The 17,780-nt window shown below is 28.3% G+C and overlaps 1 protein-coding gene across 1 annotated transcript; it reads left to right on the top strand.

Moving 5' to 3' along the window:
- Positions 1–266: 266 nt before the first annotated feature.
- On the top strand, positions 267–15,019 carry LOC117176410 (putative sugar lactone lactonase YvrE). Its single transcript, XM_033366649.1, has 4 exons — positions 267–405; positions 4,030–4,272; positions 14,472–14,587; positions 14,663–15,019. Exons 1-4 carry the CDS (start codon positions 267–269, stop codon positions 15,017–15,019), a joined length of 855 nt encoding a protein of 284 aa, XP_033222540.1.
- The last annotated feature ends 2,761 nt before the right edge of the window (positions 15,020–17,780 follow it).

Genomic DNA, 17,780 nt, shown 5'->3' with positions numbered 1-17,780 from the left:
AAAGCTATGCGGGTATCGTAGAACGATGCTTTCATGTATATATTTGAGAAGTTTCCCAATAATTCTGAATTGAAAATCAATGAAGGCATTTTCGATGGCTCCCAAATAAGGGAATTGATGAATGATGATAAATTCGAAATGAGAATGACAACTATTGAGAGAACAGCTTAAAGTAGTTTCAAACAAATTCAAAAAAATTCTTGGGTAATAACAAAGATCCTGATTACAAGAATATTGTCGACAGACTGTTGAAAAACTATTGAAAGATGGGATACTTAATGAATTTAAAGATCCATTTCCTCCATTCCCACATTGATTACTTCCCTGAAAATCTGGAAGACTTCAGTGAGGAGAAGGGTGAGAGATTTCACCAAGACTTGCAAGACTTTGCGAGAAGATATCAAGGTATTTGGGATGTGAACATGATGTCAAAATCCTGTTGGTCTTTGAAAAGGGACACATTAAATGTATACAAAAGAAAATCCCTCCGTAGATCTTTCACGATAAAAAGAACACGTTGTACATAAATTTTTAATTTGCAATGTGTGTACAAATATACTATGCGATTCCATTATAAGAATTAATTCTTTCAACCTAAATAATCTCGTTATATAACATCTGAACTCAAATTTGAATTATAATTGCTTCAACACTCGCAATTTTTTCCATAGCGTCAAAAACTGTTGAGAAATGAGCGGAATCGGCACAAGTGCACAAACACACAGGCACACATAGCCATACACGGATCCACACAAAGACTCAGATTGTACCCACATACACAAATAGACACATACACCTACAAACGGCCCCACGTAAGTCAACACAGATTTACTTGCAGATACATACGACACCTACATAAACGCCCAGATACACACGAGTCAACACACAGTACCCACATACACGAATAGACACACACAAACAGAATGAGGGGTGTCATGAAAATAATATCGTACGAATAATGGAGTTTGACGTTCATTTGACCTTGATCTAGACATGATGGGGTCATATGGACACCGGGATCGTGATTAGCGACGCTAAAAACGTAAAGGTCCAATGGTTCGAGATCCATTTCTAGCTCAGACGTCAGTCGAGAGAGTAAAAGCAGGATTTGACCTTTAGATGACCTCTAAACGACCTTCAGAGGTTAGTTCAAGAAACAGGTCAAGAAGTATTCGGACACAAAATTTTCCGCTCTTTCAAAATCCGGGGCCAAAAAATTGCATCAATCGAATTAAGGTTTTTGACCATCATTTAACCTTGACCTAGACGCGATCGGGTCATATGGACATCGAAATCGTGATCAGGGACCCCAAAAACATAAAGATCTACTGGTCTACTGGTTCATAGCTTACAGGTCGGCTGAGAGATCAAAAGAAGGATTTTACCTCTTGATAACCTCCAACTGACCTTCAGAGGTTGGTTTGATGAACAGGTAATTAAGGTAATTGACCTTAATTTAACCTTGATATGGACGTCATTGGGTCATATGGGCATCGGGATCGTGATCAGTGACCCCAGAAACATAAAGGTCAACTAGGCTGAAAGATGCTCCACCTGAATTTCATCTTGTGGCCCTGTACTATTATCAAATATTATGAATTTAGGATTCACTTAAAAATTCAATTTTTCGCTTGTCAATCCATTTTATTGTTGAAAAGGTGCCTGCAGCAAATGTGCATGAAACGGCTTTCGGTCGATTTTGATTAAACATCATAAAATTGTAGTTCTCAATGTTTTGATTAAACATCGTAAAATTGTAGTTCTCAATGTTCTGATCAGAAGTGTTATTGGGCTCTAACGTGACAATGCAAAGAAAGTCATGGCCTTAAAACACAGGCCATTTTTCAAGGTCATTTAATGTGAACTTGTCATTTATTGCTAATATTCAGCCAATAAAGACAAGATATGATCAGAATGTCGTCGATTCTAGACAATGGAGGCAACTTTTGGTAACTTATTTCTTGCCTTTATGGATCCTATATTGATTTCCTTTCCATATCATATCTTTATTGGCTGAATATTAGAAATAAATGAGAAGTTCACATTGAATGATCTTGAAAAATGATCTGTGTCTTAAGGCCATCGCTTTCTTTGCATTTTCGCTTTAGAGCCCAATAACTTTCATAGGGAACATTTTTTCGCAAAGCTGCAGTTTTTGAGATATTTGGTAATGTTTCTTAAAAGGGTTGGATGTTTCACCCTTTATAACTCGCAAGCTATCCATTTTCAGGCTTTGTACCCCATAACACTTTTGATCGAGACATTGAGAATTACAATTTTACGAATTTAAATCAAAATCGACCGAAGGCCATTTGCTGCGGGGTCCTTTATATTTTCGAGTTAAAAATATAACTGCTTTAAAGAAAATTATTGTAATTATTAAAATTTCTTTCTTACCTGAAAAATCTTTTCTTTATTAATATTTCAATTATTTTGTTGATAATTCGTCTTTTCGGTTAAAAAATTCATCTTTTCAGTTATAAATTTCATCTTTCTTGAACAAAAATACAACTGTTTGGTTAAAAATTAATCTGTTTAGGTTGAGGCTTCAACAGTCTTATTTAAAATTTGTTTTTTTAAATTAATTGAACTGCTTTCAGTTGTTAATTAAAATCTTTTTCGGTTGAAATAGTAACTATTATTTTTTTTATTCACCTTTCTTTGGTTAACCTAATACTTATATTTTCTAAAAAATTGTTGAATTTGAAAGTCCAAAAGACTAATTTTCTACCAAAAAAGATAAATTCATTAAAAAAATTATAACATATCATATTCCAACTAAAAAATGTTTTAATTATAAATTAAAAACAATTCAATTTATTAAAAAACGAATGAATTTTCACCTAAACAGTTCAAACAAAAAAATGTGAATTTTTAAGAAAAATTTAATTTTCAACCAAATATGTTAATTCACTACCAAATTATTGAAGTCTCAAGTCACATGAAAGAGTTTTATACAAAACAGTTATATTTTTAATTCTAAAACAGGAATTTTCAACAAAAGGTGAATTCTTATCAAGAAATTTAATACTTAATATTTTAACCAAAAAACATTTTGATTAGAAATTGAGAGCAGTTGAATTAATTAAAAAAGCAACGGATTTTCCTTAAAAACTGTTGAAGCATCAACTTAAACACATTAATTTTCAAACAGCTATTTGGATTTTTGCTCAAGAAAGACGAAATCTATAATTAAAAAGACAAATTTTCGAACCAAAAAGTCAAATTTTCAACAAAATAGTTGAGACATCAATCAAAAAAGATCAGCGAGTCAATACAATTTTTAACCTAATAATAAAAATTTTAACCAAAAAATAAATTAAATTGTTTGAACACTTTTCCAGTTTATGTACTAATTTTAGATACTATGACTTATAAATTAAAAATATAATAGTTGAATTTTCAACCAAAAAAAAAAAAAAATTTGTATACCTAAAATATAAATTTTCAACAGAAAAGTTTATTGACAAACAGCCAAATTTATAAGTGAATGGATAAAATAAATCTCATTAATATTCATAATGATTATTAATAATTTATAATATTAAAGTTTAATGCATACTTACTAATTTTTATTGAAAAATTTAATTTATGAGTTACATTGGCTAAATTTCCAAACAAAAACATAAAATATGTGGAATTTTATGACATAAATATTAAAATAATAAAAATATATAAAATGTAAAATATCAAGTATAATTTTTTACCAAAACAAGAAATTTTCAACAAAATGTATTACCTTAACACAAATTAGTTGAAATTTCAACCTAAGAGTTGAATTTCTAACCTAAAAATGTCAACTACAACTATGAAATGTGGATTAATTCTAGTCAAATAATTTAATTAACGCGAAAATTTACTTTGCAAACGAGGCATCAATAGTGTCGACTATTTGTTAAGTAATTTGAATTTTCAGCTACGAGTTTTTCTGAACCTCTTCTTTTGATTTCATCCCACTGTGGAGCGCATTGCCAGAGTTGTTTCCCCCTTTATTAATTATTATATTAAAAATTCTATTTTATATTCTAGTGACGACGAACGATCATCCGGAGCGTTACGGATACAATTTGGGAACTTTGTACTCTTTGGATCGGGACAAGAAATTTGAAATAAAATTTTCGAGTCTTAGTTCGACCACTGGTGGGTTCGCCTGGGGGTTACCCATGGAAGAAGGCGCTACTCGTTCAGTGCCTTACAGATTCTATTTCTCCGATAAGCTGCTGAAAGAAGTCGTACTCTATGATTTTATGATACGCAATGGAGGACAGATTAGTATGTTTTCAATAAAAAATTTTCGCTTGAAATTAGAAATTCTTAACATAAATTCCCTGTTCTCGGTCCATGCTAGAGGTTCCCTCTTTCAAAAAATTTTTTAGGAAATTTTCTATCAAAGAGTCAATATCTGACAAGACAGCCACCTATTTTTCGATGGACGAGCTTCTTTCCCGGAAATTACTTTATTCGGTTCCCAAGGAAAAACAAAAAATACGATTTGAGCCGTTCAGAAAAATTCAAAGTTTTACAAAAGTTAGGGTTGGTAACATTTTTCTACATAAGTTTTGTCATTATTCATTTAATATCGATTCTTTGGATGTATTTTGCTTATTTTCTTAACGGTAATTGGTGAAAGCATTATTACAGTAATGGCGCTAGTCATTATTTTTCGGACAAAGGATTCGGCATCATCTATGAATTCTATAAGACGGGACTTATTTAAATTATGATTAGTTTCAAACTGTTTTACCAAGCCTTCAATGCCATCACTGGGTTCTTTTCCATTGCTAGTTGCTTAAAACGTCCACTTCTACTTACAGGATGATTTACTCAATGCCTGATACTGAAAGCGATTTTTAAACTGAGCTGCAGCTGCATCTGTTATTATTATAATTTCTTACAATTTCTCAGGATTCAAATATTCCATAATCTACAAAATGCAATCAACTGCCAATAAAGCGTGAGTAGAATCATGCTTATCATCAGAAACTACTGCAAAACTTTTAGTTTCTGCACCTTGACAGCCAACAGCAGTAAATGTCAATATCTGATCATTTGTTCAATGATTACTTTGAAATACAGCTTTTACCATTAACTTCCAATTCTCAGCAAAGTCATTGTTAAATGATTTGTATAACTCTTAGCGCGACCTTTCTCCTCTTTGATTCCTTCTATTTTATAATTTTTCACATATGTGAACATTCGCTTTTTCTGCCCAGGTTGATAACGCTTCGACAAAACTGTCAATAGAGGTTGTTCTCTTTTCTAAGTCACCTTTGCTGGAAATCGCAAAAACAACCAGTGAGCACAAAATTTGGCGACGTCTTTACGACATCGTTACGACATCTTTACGACAATTTTAGGACATCCTATGTCCATGTCGTGTCGGTGTCTTTGCGATATCGTAAAGACATCGTCAGATCATACGAATCATTTAGGATATCGTAAAGATACCTTAACGACATGGGCATAGGACGTCGTAAAGTTGTCGTAAAGATGTCGTAACGATGTCGTAAAGACGTCGCTAAATTTTTTGCCCAACGGGAAATATCCTCTAAACCAGTTTCCTTTAAAAGATCTACAGATACAAGCGTAATGCCTCTAACTCCTGGGCAGGGTTTCCTATCTCCAAGATGACATTCTTCGATTGTAAGACAACGCATCACTTTAGGAAAAATTTCATCCCGAATATCTTTCATATTCGCTCTATCCCTTTTCTGGATTTTCAATCCTTTCAATCCTTTTCAATTCTTATGTTCGAATTTTTTTCTCAAAGCAGTTTAAATATTTCACCAATACTTCAGGACGAGTTGAAAGTAAATGTTGCTTCTTATATTATCTAGGCACTAGTGTTAGCAGACGGTTATTTTCTTGTGCATTTGCACAGTTTTCAAAGCTTTTTGGAAATTGGAGACCCATCTGTCGCAAGGAGAGAAGTTTCCTTTTGATAACGACAAATTATAAACTTTTTAAAGCTGTTTATATTCGTCGGCGATTCCGTAAATGCATGCATTAGCTGTTTTCTTTTTTTTGCAAACATAGTTTTTTTTGGACCCTTGGCTACTTGATGGATTTCGATAAGGCGTAATTATCCGATTTTAATATATGCGAAATTTACCAGTAATTCGGCGATTGCAATTTTTATAAACACTGTCTCTTGAAATGATTTTTCTTTCTGGTCGAAAAGGTACTAACAAAAAAACAAACATTTCATGAAGCTGTACAAATTGGTCACTTGAATTGCTGTATATTAATTCTTTGTGAACAGTTTCGTAGTCTGGACATTTTTTTCGCTTACTCGAATAAATTAATTTTAAAGCATTGGCCATTTTATATCAACTGATGGAATACAACTAAAAAAACTGTACTGAACACTGTAATTATTTAATATGATTTTTTTAACTCCAGATATTTCCAAAGATAAAATGTCACGAAATAGCACATTCTACTTTTTCTGAATTTCATTTGTTTCAGTAGTACATTAAATTGTTTTTATATCGACAGTTTTTATATTATAATAAAAAAAGTTAATTTACAAAAAAATTAGTTTTTCACAAGAAGGAATAGTTTAGCCAGGACGAAACTTACAGGATATTTTCATTATATTACAATAAATCTTTTTAAAAAATTTAAAAAAAGGAAGTTGGCCCTTTTTAGAAAATTGACATTTTATTTTTTTCTTAAAATTTCTGCCATTTTGGTAATTTTCAACTTCTTTGAATTTTCTTTGTGAATTTCAAAAGAGTTGAGTTCTCCCTAAAAGCTCTTGCGAAGAAAAAATATTACGTCAATTGGTTCCCAAATTTCCTGAATTTTTTCATAATTCACCTGAATATTTACGAAGTCCTGAATTTATAAAAATCATTTTTTTGACCAAAAATAAAAATTACGTTTTTCATATTTTGTCTGAGAAAACAATATATTACAATAACCGAAATTGGTTGAAAATAGAAAATATTTATTTCAAAAAACAAAAACAATTATAACTTTTTTATCTTACTTTTTTTGCCCATCGAATATCAATCTTTATTTTATAACGCATTACATGAAAAAAGAATAACGCGAAAACTTTCATTAACTCGCAAGTTATTTCATTTTTTCGCTCGGCCCGTCGCCTCACAGTAGGAGGAAATGCATTGTTTTCGTTCGAAAATTACCAGAGCCTTCAATTTTGAACCGATTTTGTTCGAAAAAAATTGAATTTCATTAAATTCTGAAGAAATTAACGCTCTGAACATTTTTCTCCTCCATTTGTTTATTAATAATATTTTCACACAAAGTATGAAAAAACTGAAATTTTGTACATAACAATTGTTTAAGCTTTAATAACTGATACAGTAAACTTCATATTATTTTTAATGAATGTTTAGGGACTCATAAAATAAAAATAATTTATTGATTATTCCATTTATTTGTTGTAAACAAATTTTATGTACAAATAACCAAATTGAATTGGTAACAAATTCTGTTTTCAAAAATTTCTTCATATTAATGTAGGAAAGACATTTAGTTACAAAACTGATGGAAAAGTTTATAATAATCAGTTTTATAAATAATTCTAGTGACAAAGTATTAAAATTGGAGATCTTTTCAAATTATAATATCCTATAATCAACAAAAGGACTTCAAATATTCCTGAAAATAATAAATATACAATAATATTTGATCCAATATCATAGTTTAAATTTTTGTAAACAAATTAGATAGACAAATTCAAAATTTTGCCCTTTCACATACACAATTTTTCTGCGCTGGAAATATTTTAAGCTAGTAGACGAATGATTGTTAATCACAAATTATGAAGTCACAAATTATCCAAGTGAAACTGCCAACATTTGGAATTTGTTTATCTAAATAGTTTATCAATATTTAGGTTGTTATATTTTATTAACTGTTATCGAAGATACAATTTTTCCACAATATTCGTTGCTATTCTAACAATAAAAGAAAATTAAAATTTTGATCAAACCTTAAATTTGCCCATTTTGTTACGCGGATTATTTATAAAAATTCTTACTGTTAACTTCTCAAATACTTTTTGTGACTGACAGTCATTCGCCCAATAGCTTAAAACATTTCCAATGCAAACAAAAATTGTCTATGAGAAAGGGCCAAAATATTGAATTTGTTTATCTAATTTATTTACAAAAATTAATATCATTATGTTTTATAAAATATTATTAAATAATAATTATTTTAAGGAATACCTGGATGACTTATTACAATTGTTATCATAAACTTTTCGATTAGTTTTGGAATTAAATGTCATTCCTATATTTATATGATGAACTTTTAGCAAACAGAATTTTTTTACCGATAATAATACTATTTGCTAATCTGTTCATAAAATTTGTTTATAACAAATAAATGGAATAATGAACAAATTATTTGTATTCTATGAGTCCTTAAACATTCCTTTGCGACAATATAAAGTTTACTTAATCAGTTATCAAATTGTAAAAAATTTTAATAGAGGAGACAAAAGTTCGAAAAGTCAAGCTCTTCAGAATGTAATGCACTTTAATTACACAAAAAAATTGTTATCGAACCCAAATGTAAGGTTCTGTACATTTTTGAACGAAAAAAGTACATTTCCTTCTATTGTGGGGCGACGTGCGTTGAGTCGCAAACGAAAAAAAAACAATAACTTGCGAGTTGATAGAGAAGTTAAATTTATTGTCATTTGTTTAAATAATTTTTTTAAATATTTTTAACAAATTACGGTCACTGTAAAAAAAATCTGTATCGATAGAGTGTCCATTTTACAATCACGATTTTTAAAATTAGCTAAATACATCCAACGAATCGATAGCAAATAAATAATAACCAAATTCATGCAGAAAAATTCCTTACCAACTACATTAAGCGATTTACGCAAAAAAGCTCAATCATCAAAAAATAGGTGGCTCACTTGGCAGATTTTGACACATTTACAGTTTAATTCTTAACAAAAGTATTGAATTTTAAAGTCAAAGAATAAATGACATACAAAAAAAATGCAGAATTTGCAGCCAAAGATTTAAATTTTTAACCCAGAATAGATGAGTTTAGGGTAGCCATTTTATTGAAAGAAAAAAATTCCCGGTCATTTCTCGGATTTTGCCTGCTTTGCAAAAATTTGTCACGGTCAATATAATTAAAAAAATCGATTACTAATTATAAAAATTAAACTGCAAATGAAAGCACTCAAAGTGGAACTCTTTAATTTTATACTTTCAAGTTTGTAGTTTAAAAGTTGCTCAATTAAAAAATGTTGTGTACAAAATCTAGGTAATTTACAGATATAAAATGGAAGTTACTAACACTTTTAAACATAAGAATCTAAAATCAAATGCACTTAAACTACCAAACTAAAATGTTCAATATTAATAAATTTTAGAATTCAAAGATTCAAATTCAATTAAGAAAATATAAATCCACGTTATCATTTTCAATGCTCTAAATAGAAGAATCAATCAAGGAATTAGATTTTTTTTAAAATTATACTATTTGAACAATTTTGAGTTAGAAGAATTCTAAATTGAACGATTAAATTTTTTTGATGAACCATGAAAATTTCTTAGATTAGAAATTTAATTATTTTAATTCTGAATCATTTTAAAATACTTCAAATGCTTCAACATATTATTTAAAAATTTCAAGCATCTACGTGTTGTTTTCCATTTTCAAATCTCAAATTAAGTTTCTCTCTAAAATTAAGTTTTTTTACATTTCTGCCAAATTAAAGAAAATTTCTTAAAATCTTCCACAATCATTTTTTATAATTTTAAAAATCTTTCTGAAATTTTTTAAATATTCCTTACATTTAATTTTACGAAATACAAAATTATTTTTAATTTTCTCAGGAAATGTTTATTATTACGCAGAAACGGTTCGAAATTCTTAAACAGCTTCTAAATGTTGTGTTCGAAATCTCCATTGAAATTTTGTAACAAATGCCCTGATTTTGTCCTTATAAATTATTCTAAATGTTTAATAATTTTTTATTTATTTTAAAACTTCTAAATAAATCTTCAACTTACTCGAATTTTTTCAAATAATAATAGGTATTTAATTGTAATTTAAACATTAAAATTCAACAATTTGCCTTGCAAATAAATTTTTCTTACATAAGAAAATTAAAATTGTAATATTTGAAGTTTAGTTTTTTTAGTTTAAAATATTTAATTTACAATTTCTTATTTTGAATTAAGCGTCACATATTTCAAAATATTAACTTTTTTTCATTTCCTTAATTAAAAGAAATCAAAATGAAAATATTCAAAATGAAATAATATTTGACATTTCATGAAAGTCTTTAATTATGAATATATTATTTTTAATTACTTTAAAATTAAACATAGTTTATAAAGTTTGAGTCAAGCGTTTACATTTATTTAATTAATAAAACTTTCCAATCGAAACATATTAATTTTTAAAGTTAAACTCTGCAAATTTTAAAATCGTGAACTGATTCCGAATCGTCTTATAAATTCAATTATTATAAACTTTTAAAATCTTAAAGTACAATTCAATATTAAAGAGTTTTATCCTTAATCTTCGATATCAAACGCTTTTAATTTTTAATTGTTTAGGGCTTTGAAACTACATTTAAAAAATCTTAAATTTGAAATGTATGTTTACAAATTAAATTCTAAAATGCCACAAATTAATTCATTGTCATTTCTCGTTTCTTCCCGTTCTCATAAAATTCTTGCTCATTTTCCGGCAGCTATAACAAAATACTAATATTTTTGGTTCTCAAAATGATTATTATTCAAAAATTGTCCAAACCAATTTTCTACGCAAAAATACAAAATTTTAACAAAATGCATAAACTTTCATCTAAAGAAAATAATTTTCAAACAAAAATGTAAGAGTCAAATTTTAAGTTTGCTGGCAGATTTTCTACTAAAAACAAAAAATAACGAATTTTGAAGAAAGAATTTAAATTTTCAACCCAAAAGTTTAAATTGGTATTAGATTAATTTCTTTTTCTTAAATTATAATACGAATATTTTATGGTGGTTTTCCAAATTTGGTCGTTCGATTCTTAATTCTTTTTCAGAAATTCTGCACATTAACTTCATTATTAGAAGTTAAATACGATTTAAAATTAAATTTAAATCTGAAGAAACTTCATCTTTATAGACGAAAATGGATCATTGTCGTTAAATATTCGTGTTTTGGTTTAAAAATTCACCTTTCTCATAGAAATTCGTGGTTATCCTTCTTCGCCAATAAATTAAATTATTTAGTCGGAACATCATATTTTTGGTTAAGGACCCTTATATTTTGACGCAATTTCGTTTTTTTTTCATCAAAAATTAAATTTTTAGCTCAAAATTTAAGTGTTTCGTTTTATATAAAGTGTGCCTATGTGTTTGTTTAGAAATAAATCTAGTTAATTTAATGTATATCTTTATACGTACAAATGTAATATTTTTGGTTGAAAATTTAACTGTTTTTTCAAAATTTGTTGTTTTTTAAGTTGAAAATCTATCATGAAACTCAAAATTTAACTCTGATCAAATGATGCTTTATGATAATTAATTTTTAGAAGAAAAAATATAAATATTTTTTATAGCTAAAAAATCTATCTTTTCAGTTAAAAATGCAAATACGTATACGATTTAATAAAGAAATTTAAGAAAATTCAAAGTATTTAAAAAATGTATTATTCTTGGAGAAAATAAAAAAAAAGAAAGAAAAATGAGAAGGCAACCAACTAAGTTCCCTTCCTTTCTTTTTTCTCTTTCTTTCGTCTTTTTATTTTTGTTTTTATCAAATGAGAATGAAAAAAATTTGTAAAAAATAAACACTAAAACCGATAATCACTTTTCATTCTTCTTTTTTTATTTGGGCCCAAAGAAATAATTCGGTTCCTTACTTTTTTATGAAAATTTCGATATTTTTTTAATTTCAATATGAACATTTTATGTTTGTTCAAATTTAGTCTTTGGATTCTTTTTTTTTAATTTCAGGAATTCTGCTTTGAAAATTTAATTTTGAATAAGAAAAACAAATTTTCAACAAACACAAAAAATTGTAATACAATAGTAAATTTTTTAACCAACGAAATCAATTTTCAAACATAAAGGTCAACTGTCAACCAAGAACAATATTTTTCTACTAAGAAAGTCGATATTTCAATAAAATATTTGAATTTTAAGTAAATCAAATAAATTTTTAACTTAACATGTAATAGTACAATTTTCTGTGAAAAATACAAATTAAAACAAAAATGAAATAAATTTTTATCCTAATATTAAAATTTTCTACTAAATTGATAAATTTTCAAACAAAAAAGTACATTTTTTGCTAAAAATCTAAATTTTAAACAAAATAGTTCAACTTTCATCTGTAAAAATTAACGTGCAATTTAAAAAAAAAGATTTTTCAAAAAAATACTTCAATTCTTTTAAAAAAATTACAGTTCAATAAAACAGTTTAATTATTTTTAAAAATATAGCGTTTCCACGATCACGGAGGAATTTCTATAAAAAAGGAGAATATACAAAACATACAAAACATTCAAAACTTCTACGAGAGCAGATGAATTTTTTACCAAAAATGAAACTAGTTAAACTTTTTGTTAAAAATATGAATTTTGAGGAAGGAAAATGAATTTTTAACCGAATACTTGAATTTTGAATCCAAAAAATGAATTCACAATCCGAAAGGTAAATCATAATTTTTTACGGAGTTCCCTGTTCCAAAATAAATATATATATTCATTTACAATATTTTATATTATAATTGAGAATCTGGATTGGAAAATTCGCCCAGCGCTCGTGATCTTGTAAAATTATTGTTCAAAATTCCCGGGGGACGGAAATTGTTAATTGTTTTTTAAATATGGACTGGTAAAGAATTATGAGACGGAACTTTTTCTATTTTCTGTTCCTTCATCAGATGATGATTTTTATTCATAAGCGTGAAAAACTGACAAACATTCATTTCTGAATTCAATAAATTTTTCAGAAATAATTCATCATAAGTCATGACAGTTTCAAAGAATTCCGATAATATTTGTCCAACTTAAGATGATTTATTTCTTATGAATTAATTAAATCTAGGTCCAAACTTCGTTTCAGTTTTTCAGTCTTATTATTAAAAATACTCATCTAAAAAAAACGGAAAATAGAAAAAATTTTCGTCTTATCATTTTGTACAAGCTTACAATCAAAAAACACCAATTCGAGAGCTGGAGCGAGTTTCTTGATTGAAACCATCAATTGAGATGACGGATGCAACAACTCGTTAAGCGCTCGAAACCGCGTAGAAGTACTGTCCAACCGGGAAAATCTATCGATGAAAAAAGCGGTCGAAACGTAAAATAAAATATACATTCGTGTTCAGTTTGACGCGGCCGACAAATTTTTTTTATGAAACTTTTTGATTCGATAATTATTACTTAAGATAAGAAATGAAGACTTAGAAAATTTTCCGATAAAAAATCGATGTTTTGCAAAACACAAGTCGTGATTATTCGGCCATTTGTTGATAAAAATGCTTTAAATTTGTATAGTGTATTATAATATATAAGCGATGACTATAAACAACGCATTTTGTTTCAAACGCAAATATGTTTGTTTTTATTTAATACGAAATTGATTCCGAACGAAAGTCACGTTTTGCCAATTTCAACTAGAGGGGTCGGTCATCGAAAAAATGTTTGTTGAAGTAACTTATAGTAAGAAAGTTGTTCACTAGACTTTAAAAAGTTTTTCTGAAAATTTGAAGGAAGTCGGTTTTAAACTGTGGAAATGGCAGGGAGTTGAAGTAACAGACGCTGACGCTGCAGGGCTCTGCTTATCGGCCTTTGTTGCTAAGCAACTATCCAGCACTGGTAAAGAGCAACAAAATGCTCCAGAGGCTGCATGTTTTGACTTTAATTCGCTGCCATTTCTACAATTTTTGAACAATTCTCTTCAAATTTTCAGAAAAAGCTTTCTCAAAGTCTAGTGAACAACTTTCTCGCGGCAAGTTATTTCAACTAATATTTTTTCGATGACTCTCCCACTGGTCGAAGTTGGCAAAACGTGGTTTTTGTTCGGAATCAATTTGCTATTAAATAAAAACAAACATATTCGCATTTTAAACAAAGTGCGTTGTTTAAACGACCGAATAATTGCGAGTTGCGTTTTACAAAACATCGATTTTTGATCAGAACATTTTCTAAATTTTTATTGTTTATCTTAAGTAATAATTATCGAATAAAAAAGTATCATAAGCAAAATTTGTCTATCACGTCAAGCTGAATATAAATGTATATTTTATTTTACGTTCCGACCACTTTTTTTAGTCGATAGATTTTCCCGGCTGGAGAATATCTTTACGCGGTTTCGAGCGCTTATCGAGTTGTTGCATCCATCATCTCAATTGAGGAATTTCATGGACCATCATAGCCTAAGATACACCCTGATAATACATTAATTGAGTAGAAATCTAAGTTTTTGAAATTAACAAAAAAGTAATGAAATCACTCTTTTTAGAAAACAACAGTAAAAAACTGTTTAACTTGGCACAGTATGGCCTATCAGGCGATCCGGGTCGTATAGCAATTGATGAAAGAGGTTGGCTTTGGGTGCCTATTATTGGAGGTGGTGGTGTAAGGATTCAATCTCTATAACGATACTTTCAAAAATCAAACAATGAATAAAAAGAAAATTTTGTATGTTCTCAGGTCGTTGAATTTGATCCATTTACGAAAACAAGGCATGATTCTCTTAGCGTACCCGCAGCCAAAGTAGGTGCATGCACTTTCGGAGGTCACGACTTGGACATTCTATATGTATCAACAATAGGATATGAATACAAATTACCTCATCAACATCGTCCAAAGGGCGATCAAGGTGGCCATGTTTATGCGTTCCGTAACCTTGGCGTAAGGGGAACGTTGACAAGACCGTACTTCATGAATCCTGCTAAACTACCCAAAATGGTAATAGAGGCTCGTGCACGGAGGGCCCAAGCCGCTCGTCTTAAGGGAGGACCCAATTTAACGGTCGATCTTGGTGAGGGCAGTTCGTCGAATTTTTGATCTCAATCACTAATTAATGAACTAAGGTTAATATAAATGAAAATAAATAATTCAATGCGAAACCGAGGAAAAATATAGGCCCTACTTTGACGCTCTTCACGCTAATATTTGTAGCCGCTAAGGTTTTATAGTAGAGGAGATTCCAATACGATTTCCCCCTAAACTTTAGCACCCTTATGCTCAGAATGAAGTAATGATAAAAATTGTTAAAGGAAATTTTTTAGAAAGATAAAAATTTATTCAGACAACTTCGCGTTTTTCAAAACACGTGTTTTGTCATGCAAAAACAAACTAAAGTTTAACCGATAATGGGTTGCAGTTTATCCTGTAAAGTTAGTTTTTGTTGCAGCGAAACTTTTATCGAAAATCGAGGTAAAGTTCATCTTGGGTTTTTCTGCGTTAAAAAATATGTATCTATTGAATGAATGTAGTAATTTAATTAATTTGAATAAAATAATTTCGGGGTTGTCATTCGTCAACAAATCGTATGTTTTATGCAACCTCAAATGAAAATTTCTGGTTTTTTATGCAGATGCAAAATGTTATGAAATATGTACAAGATTCTACAGCAATCTCATTTTACTTAACTTTTGACAATCTCTCGTCAAATAATAGTCTTTTCTTGTGCTTTTAAATTTTTATTGCTTATTAATTATTAGTCTTTTTTTCCTTTTTATTTTGTATTAGAATCTTCCATAATAGAACAAAGTTTAATCAGTCAAACTTATTATTTATTCATATAAAGAATATGTCTTAATATTATAAACCTGTCACAGTGGATTTTAAAAACAGAAAACGTGGTATAATTTAAAAAAACATACTAAGATATAAATGTCAAAGTATGTATTATAGAGCATCATAAGTTGGCAGGGTGGCCACTAATCCGGGAGAATCGGGAAAACCGGGAAAAAGTCGGGAGAACTTTGCACCGATAGATTTCCCATCTTCTATAATTCGTGCGCTTTGTAGTTCTTTTTTAAATTTTTCAATTAGACAGAATATAATTTTTAGAGTGTTTAGAATAATTAAAATGTGAAGTTTCACAAGGTTTCTCATTTTAAATGTCACTTAACACTACGTGATATTATACTGATTAATAATATATTTATTATCTGTAAAATTTCTAAAGTTTAATTAAACATTATGGCTTTGAATTGCGTTATTCTAAAATAATCTAATCTGAGGCCTTGAAACTAAAATTCTTCTTCAATTGAGTTTTAGATTAATTTTTGCAGGTTTTAAATTTAAAATTTCACAATATTGTAGTTTTTAATTCAAATAATTCTCCAAATTGACAAGATCATTTCGCTACTATATGTTCTAAAATTTCATATTAAAAACCTAAGCAAACTGTTTCAAATTTAAAAATTTTAGATGTAGTTATTTCAGCAATCTTATTGTTTATTATTTCTTTTCATATTTAATGTAATATCTAAAATTTTTCGATTTTTAGATTAAGATTTAAACTAAAAAATAATTTTGAATTAAAAAACATTTTATTGGAAAATATTGAGCGTGAAATTTCTTTTAAAATTAACTATTATTATTATTTATTAATTGAAAAAATAAAAACTTACGTTCAAAATAACAAAAAGACAAAAATTAAACAATGTACTGAAATTGATACAACAATAAATGCATAATTTTGGTATATTAAATTATTTGAATGATTTTACCGTTCTGCATTTACATGCTAAATGATCAATTTAAAAAATGTCCCTTTCAAATGTTTTGATTTTGCAACTAAACTTGACTCAGTTGAATTTGGGAAATTTCAATTAGCAATTTAAAAATTATTAGTTTTTAAGTGATTAAAACTTACTTTAAATAATTTAAATTTTAAAGGGTTTGATTATAAACAACTTTTAATGTCATAATTCTTGGTTACTTTAAATTTTGTCAGTTTAACCCCTAAATGACACTGGGGGTCCATTAGACCCCAGACCATTTTTGAATGAATATAAAAATTAGTAAATTCCATGAATTTTTCATTGTTTTTCAAAGTTTTAAAAATAAAATTTAAGTTACTAAGCCGATTGATTCTTTAGAAGAGATGTTAAAGAATACCCAAAAAACTTCTTAAAGAAAATATCAAAAATCAAACTTTTTACAACAGTTTAAAAATTTTGGGGTCCCAAAGACCCCAAGTGTCAGCTACGTTATTTTTTGGAGGTGTATCATTTGAGGGTTAAAATGTAGTTCGCATTCGTTTCAGTTGCAAGGTTCTGGAGTAGATTTTTTGTTGCTTTTGGAATGTTAAATTATAATTTCGTTATGTAATAACAATTAAAAATTCTATAATCTCAGCAGCTTTGACTTTGAAAGAATAAATTTAGATTTCAATATTAAATTGTTAAATTCTAGATCGATTTACATTTATATTTGTTCAAATTCAAAAAATTGCAATTTTTAATTGTTTAATTTTTAGAGCTTTCAAGTATAAATAATACAATTTCAATTCTTTTGAATTTTCAATTATCAAATGTTAAAACATTAAATTTCTAAGATTTTTACATGCCCTATTTTCTACATTTTTAACCTGAAATCGTGCAATTTCGCGATTCTCAAATTCAAAATAAATTTTCCTGCTATAAAGGGCATTGATTCAGAAATTATACAATTTAATTCCTTTTTATTATTAAATGGTAGACAATCGTAAAATAATTTTTTTTTAATTCAGAAGCCTTCGATTAGAAATTATTAATTATTGTTATTTTCTTTAAACATATTGTAAGAAAATTGGTTTTAAAATTTATGTTTA

The sequence above is a fragment of the Belonocnema kinseyi genome, chromosome 7 (assembly GCF_010883055.1).
Source record: "Belonocnema kinseyi isolate 2016_QV_RU_SX_M_011 chromosome 7, B_treatae_v1, whole genome shotgun sequence".
NCBI classification, from domain to species: domain Eukaryota; kingdom Metazoa; phylum Arthropoda; class Insecta; order Hymenoptera; family Cynipidae; genus Belonocnema; species Belonocnema kinseyi.
Note: the sequence above shows the minus strand (reverse complement) of the source record. Positions and strands in the feature narration are given on the sequence as shown.

Bases quoted from the DNA above. Each gene is read 5' to 3' on its own strand.
- LOC117176410 (XM_033366649.1), top strand. From the start codon at position 267: ATGGGATACTTAATGAATTTAAAGATCCATTTCCTCCATTCCCACATT. The intron at 406-4,029 runs GTATTTGGGATG...TTTATATTCTAG, and splicing joins CTTTGCGAGAAGATATCAAG to TGACGACGAACGATCATCCG. The intron at 14,588-14,662 runs GTAAGGATTCAA...GTATGTTCTCAG, and splicing joins CTATTATTGGAGGTGGTGGT to GTCGTTGAATTTGATCCATT.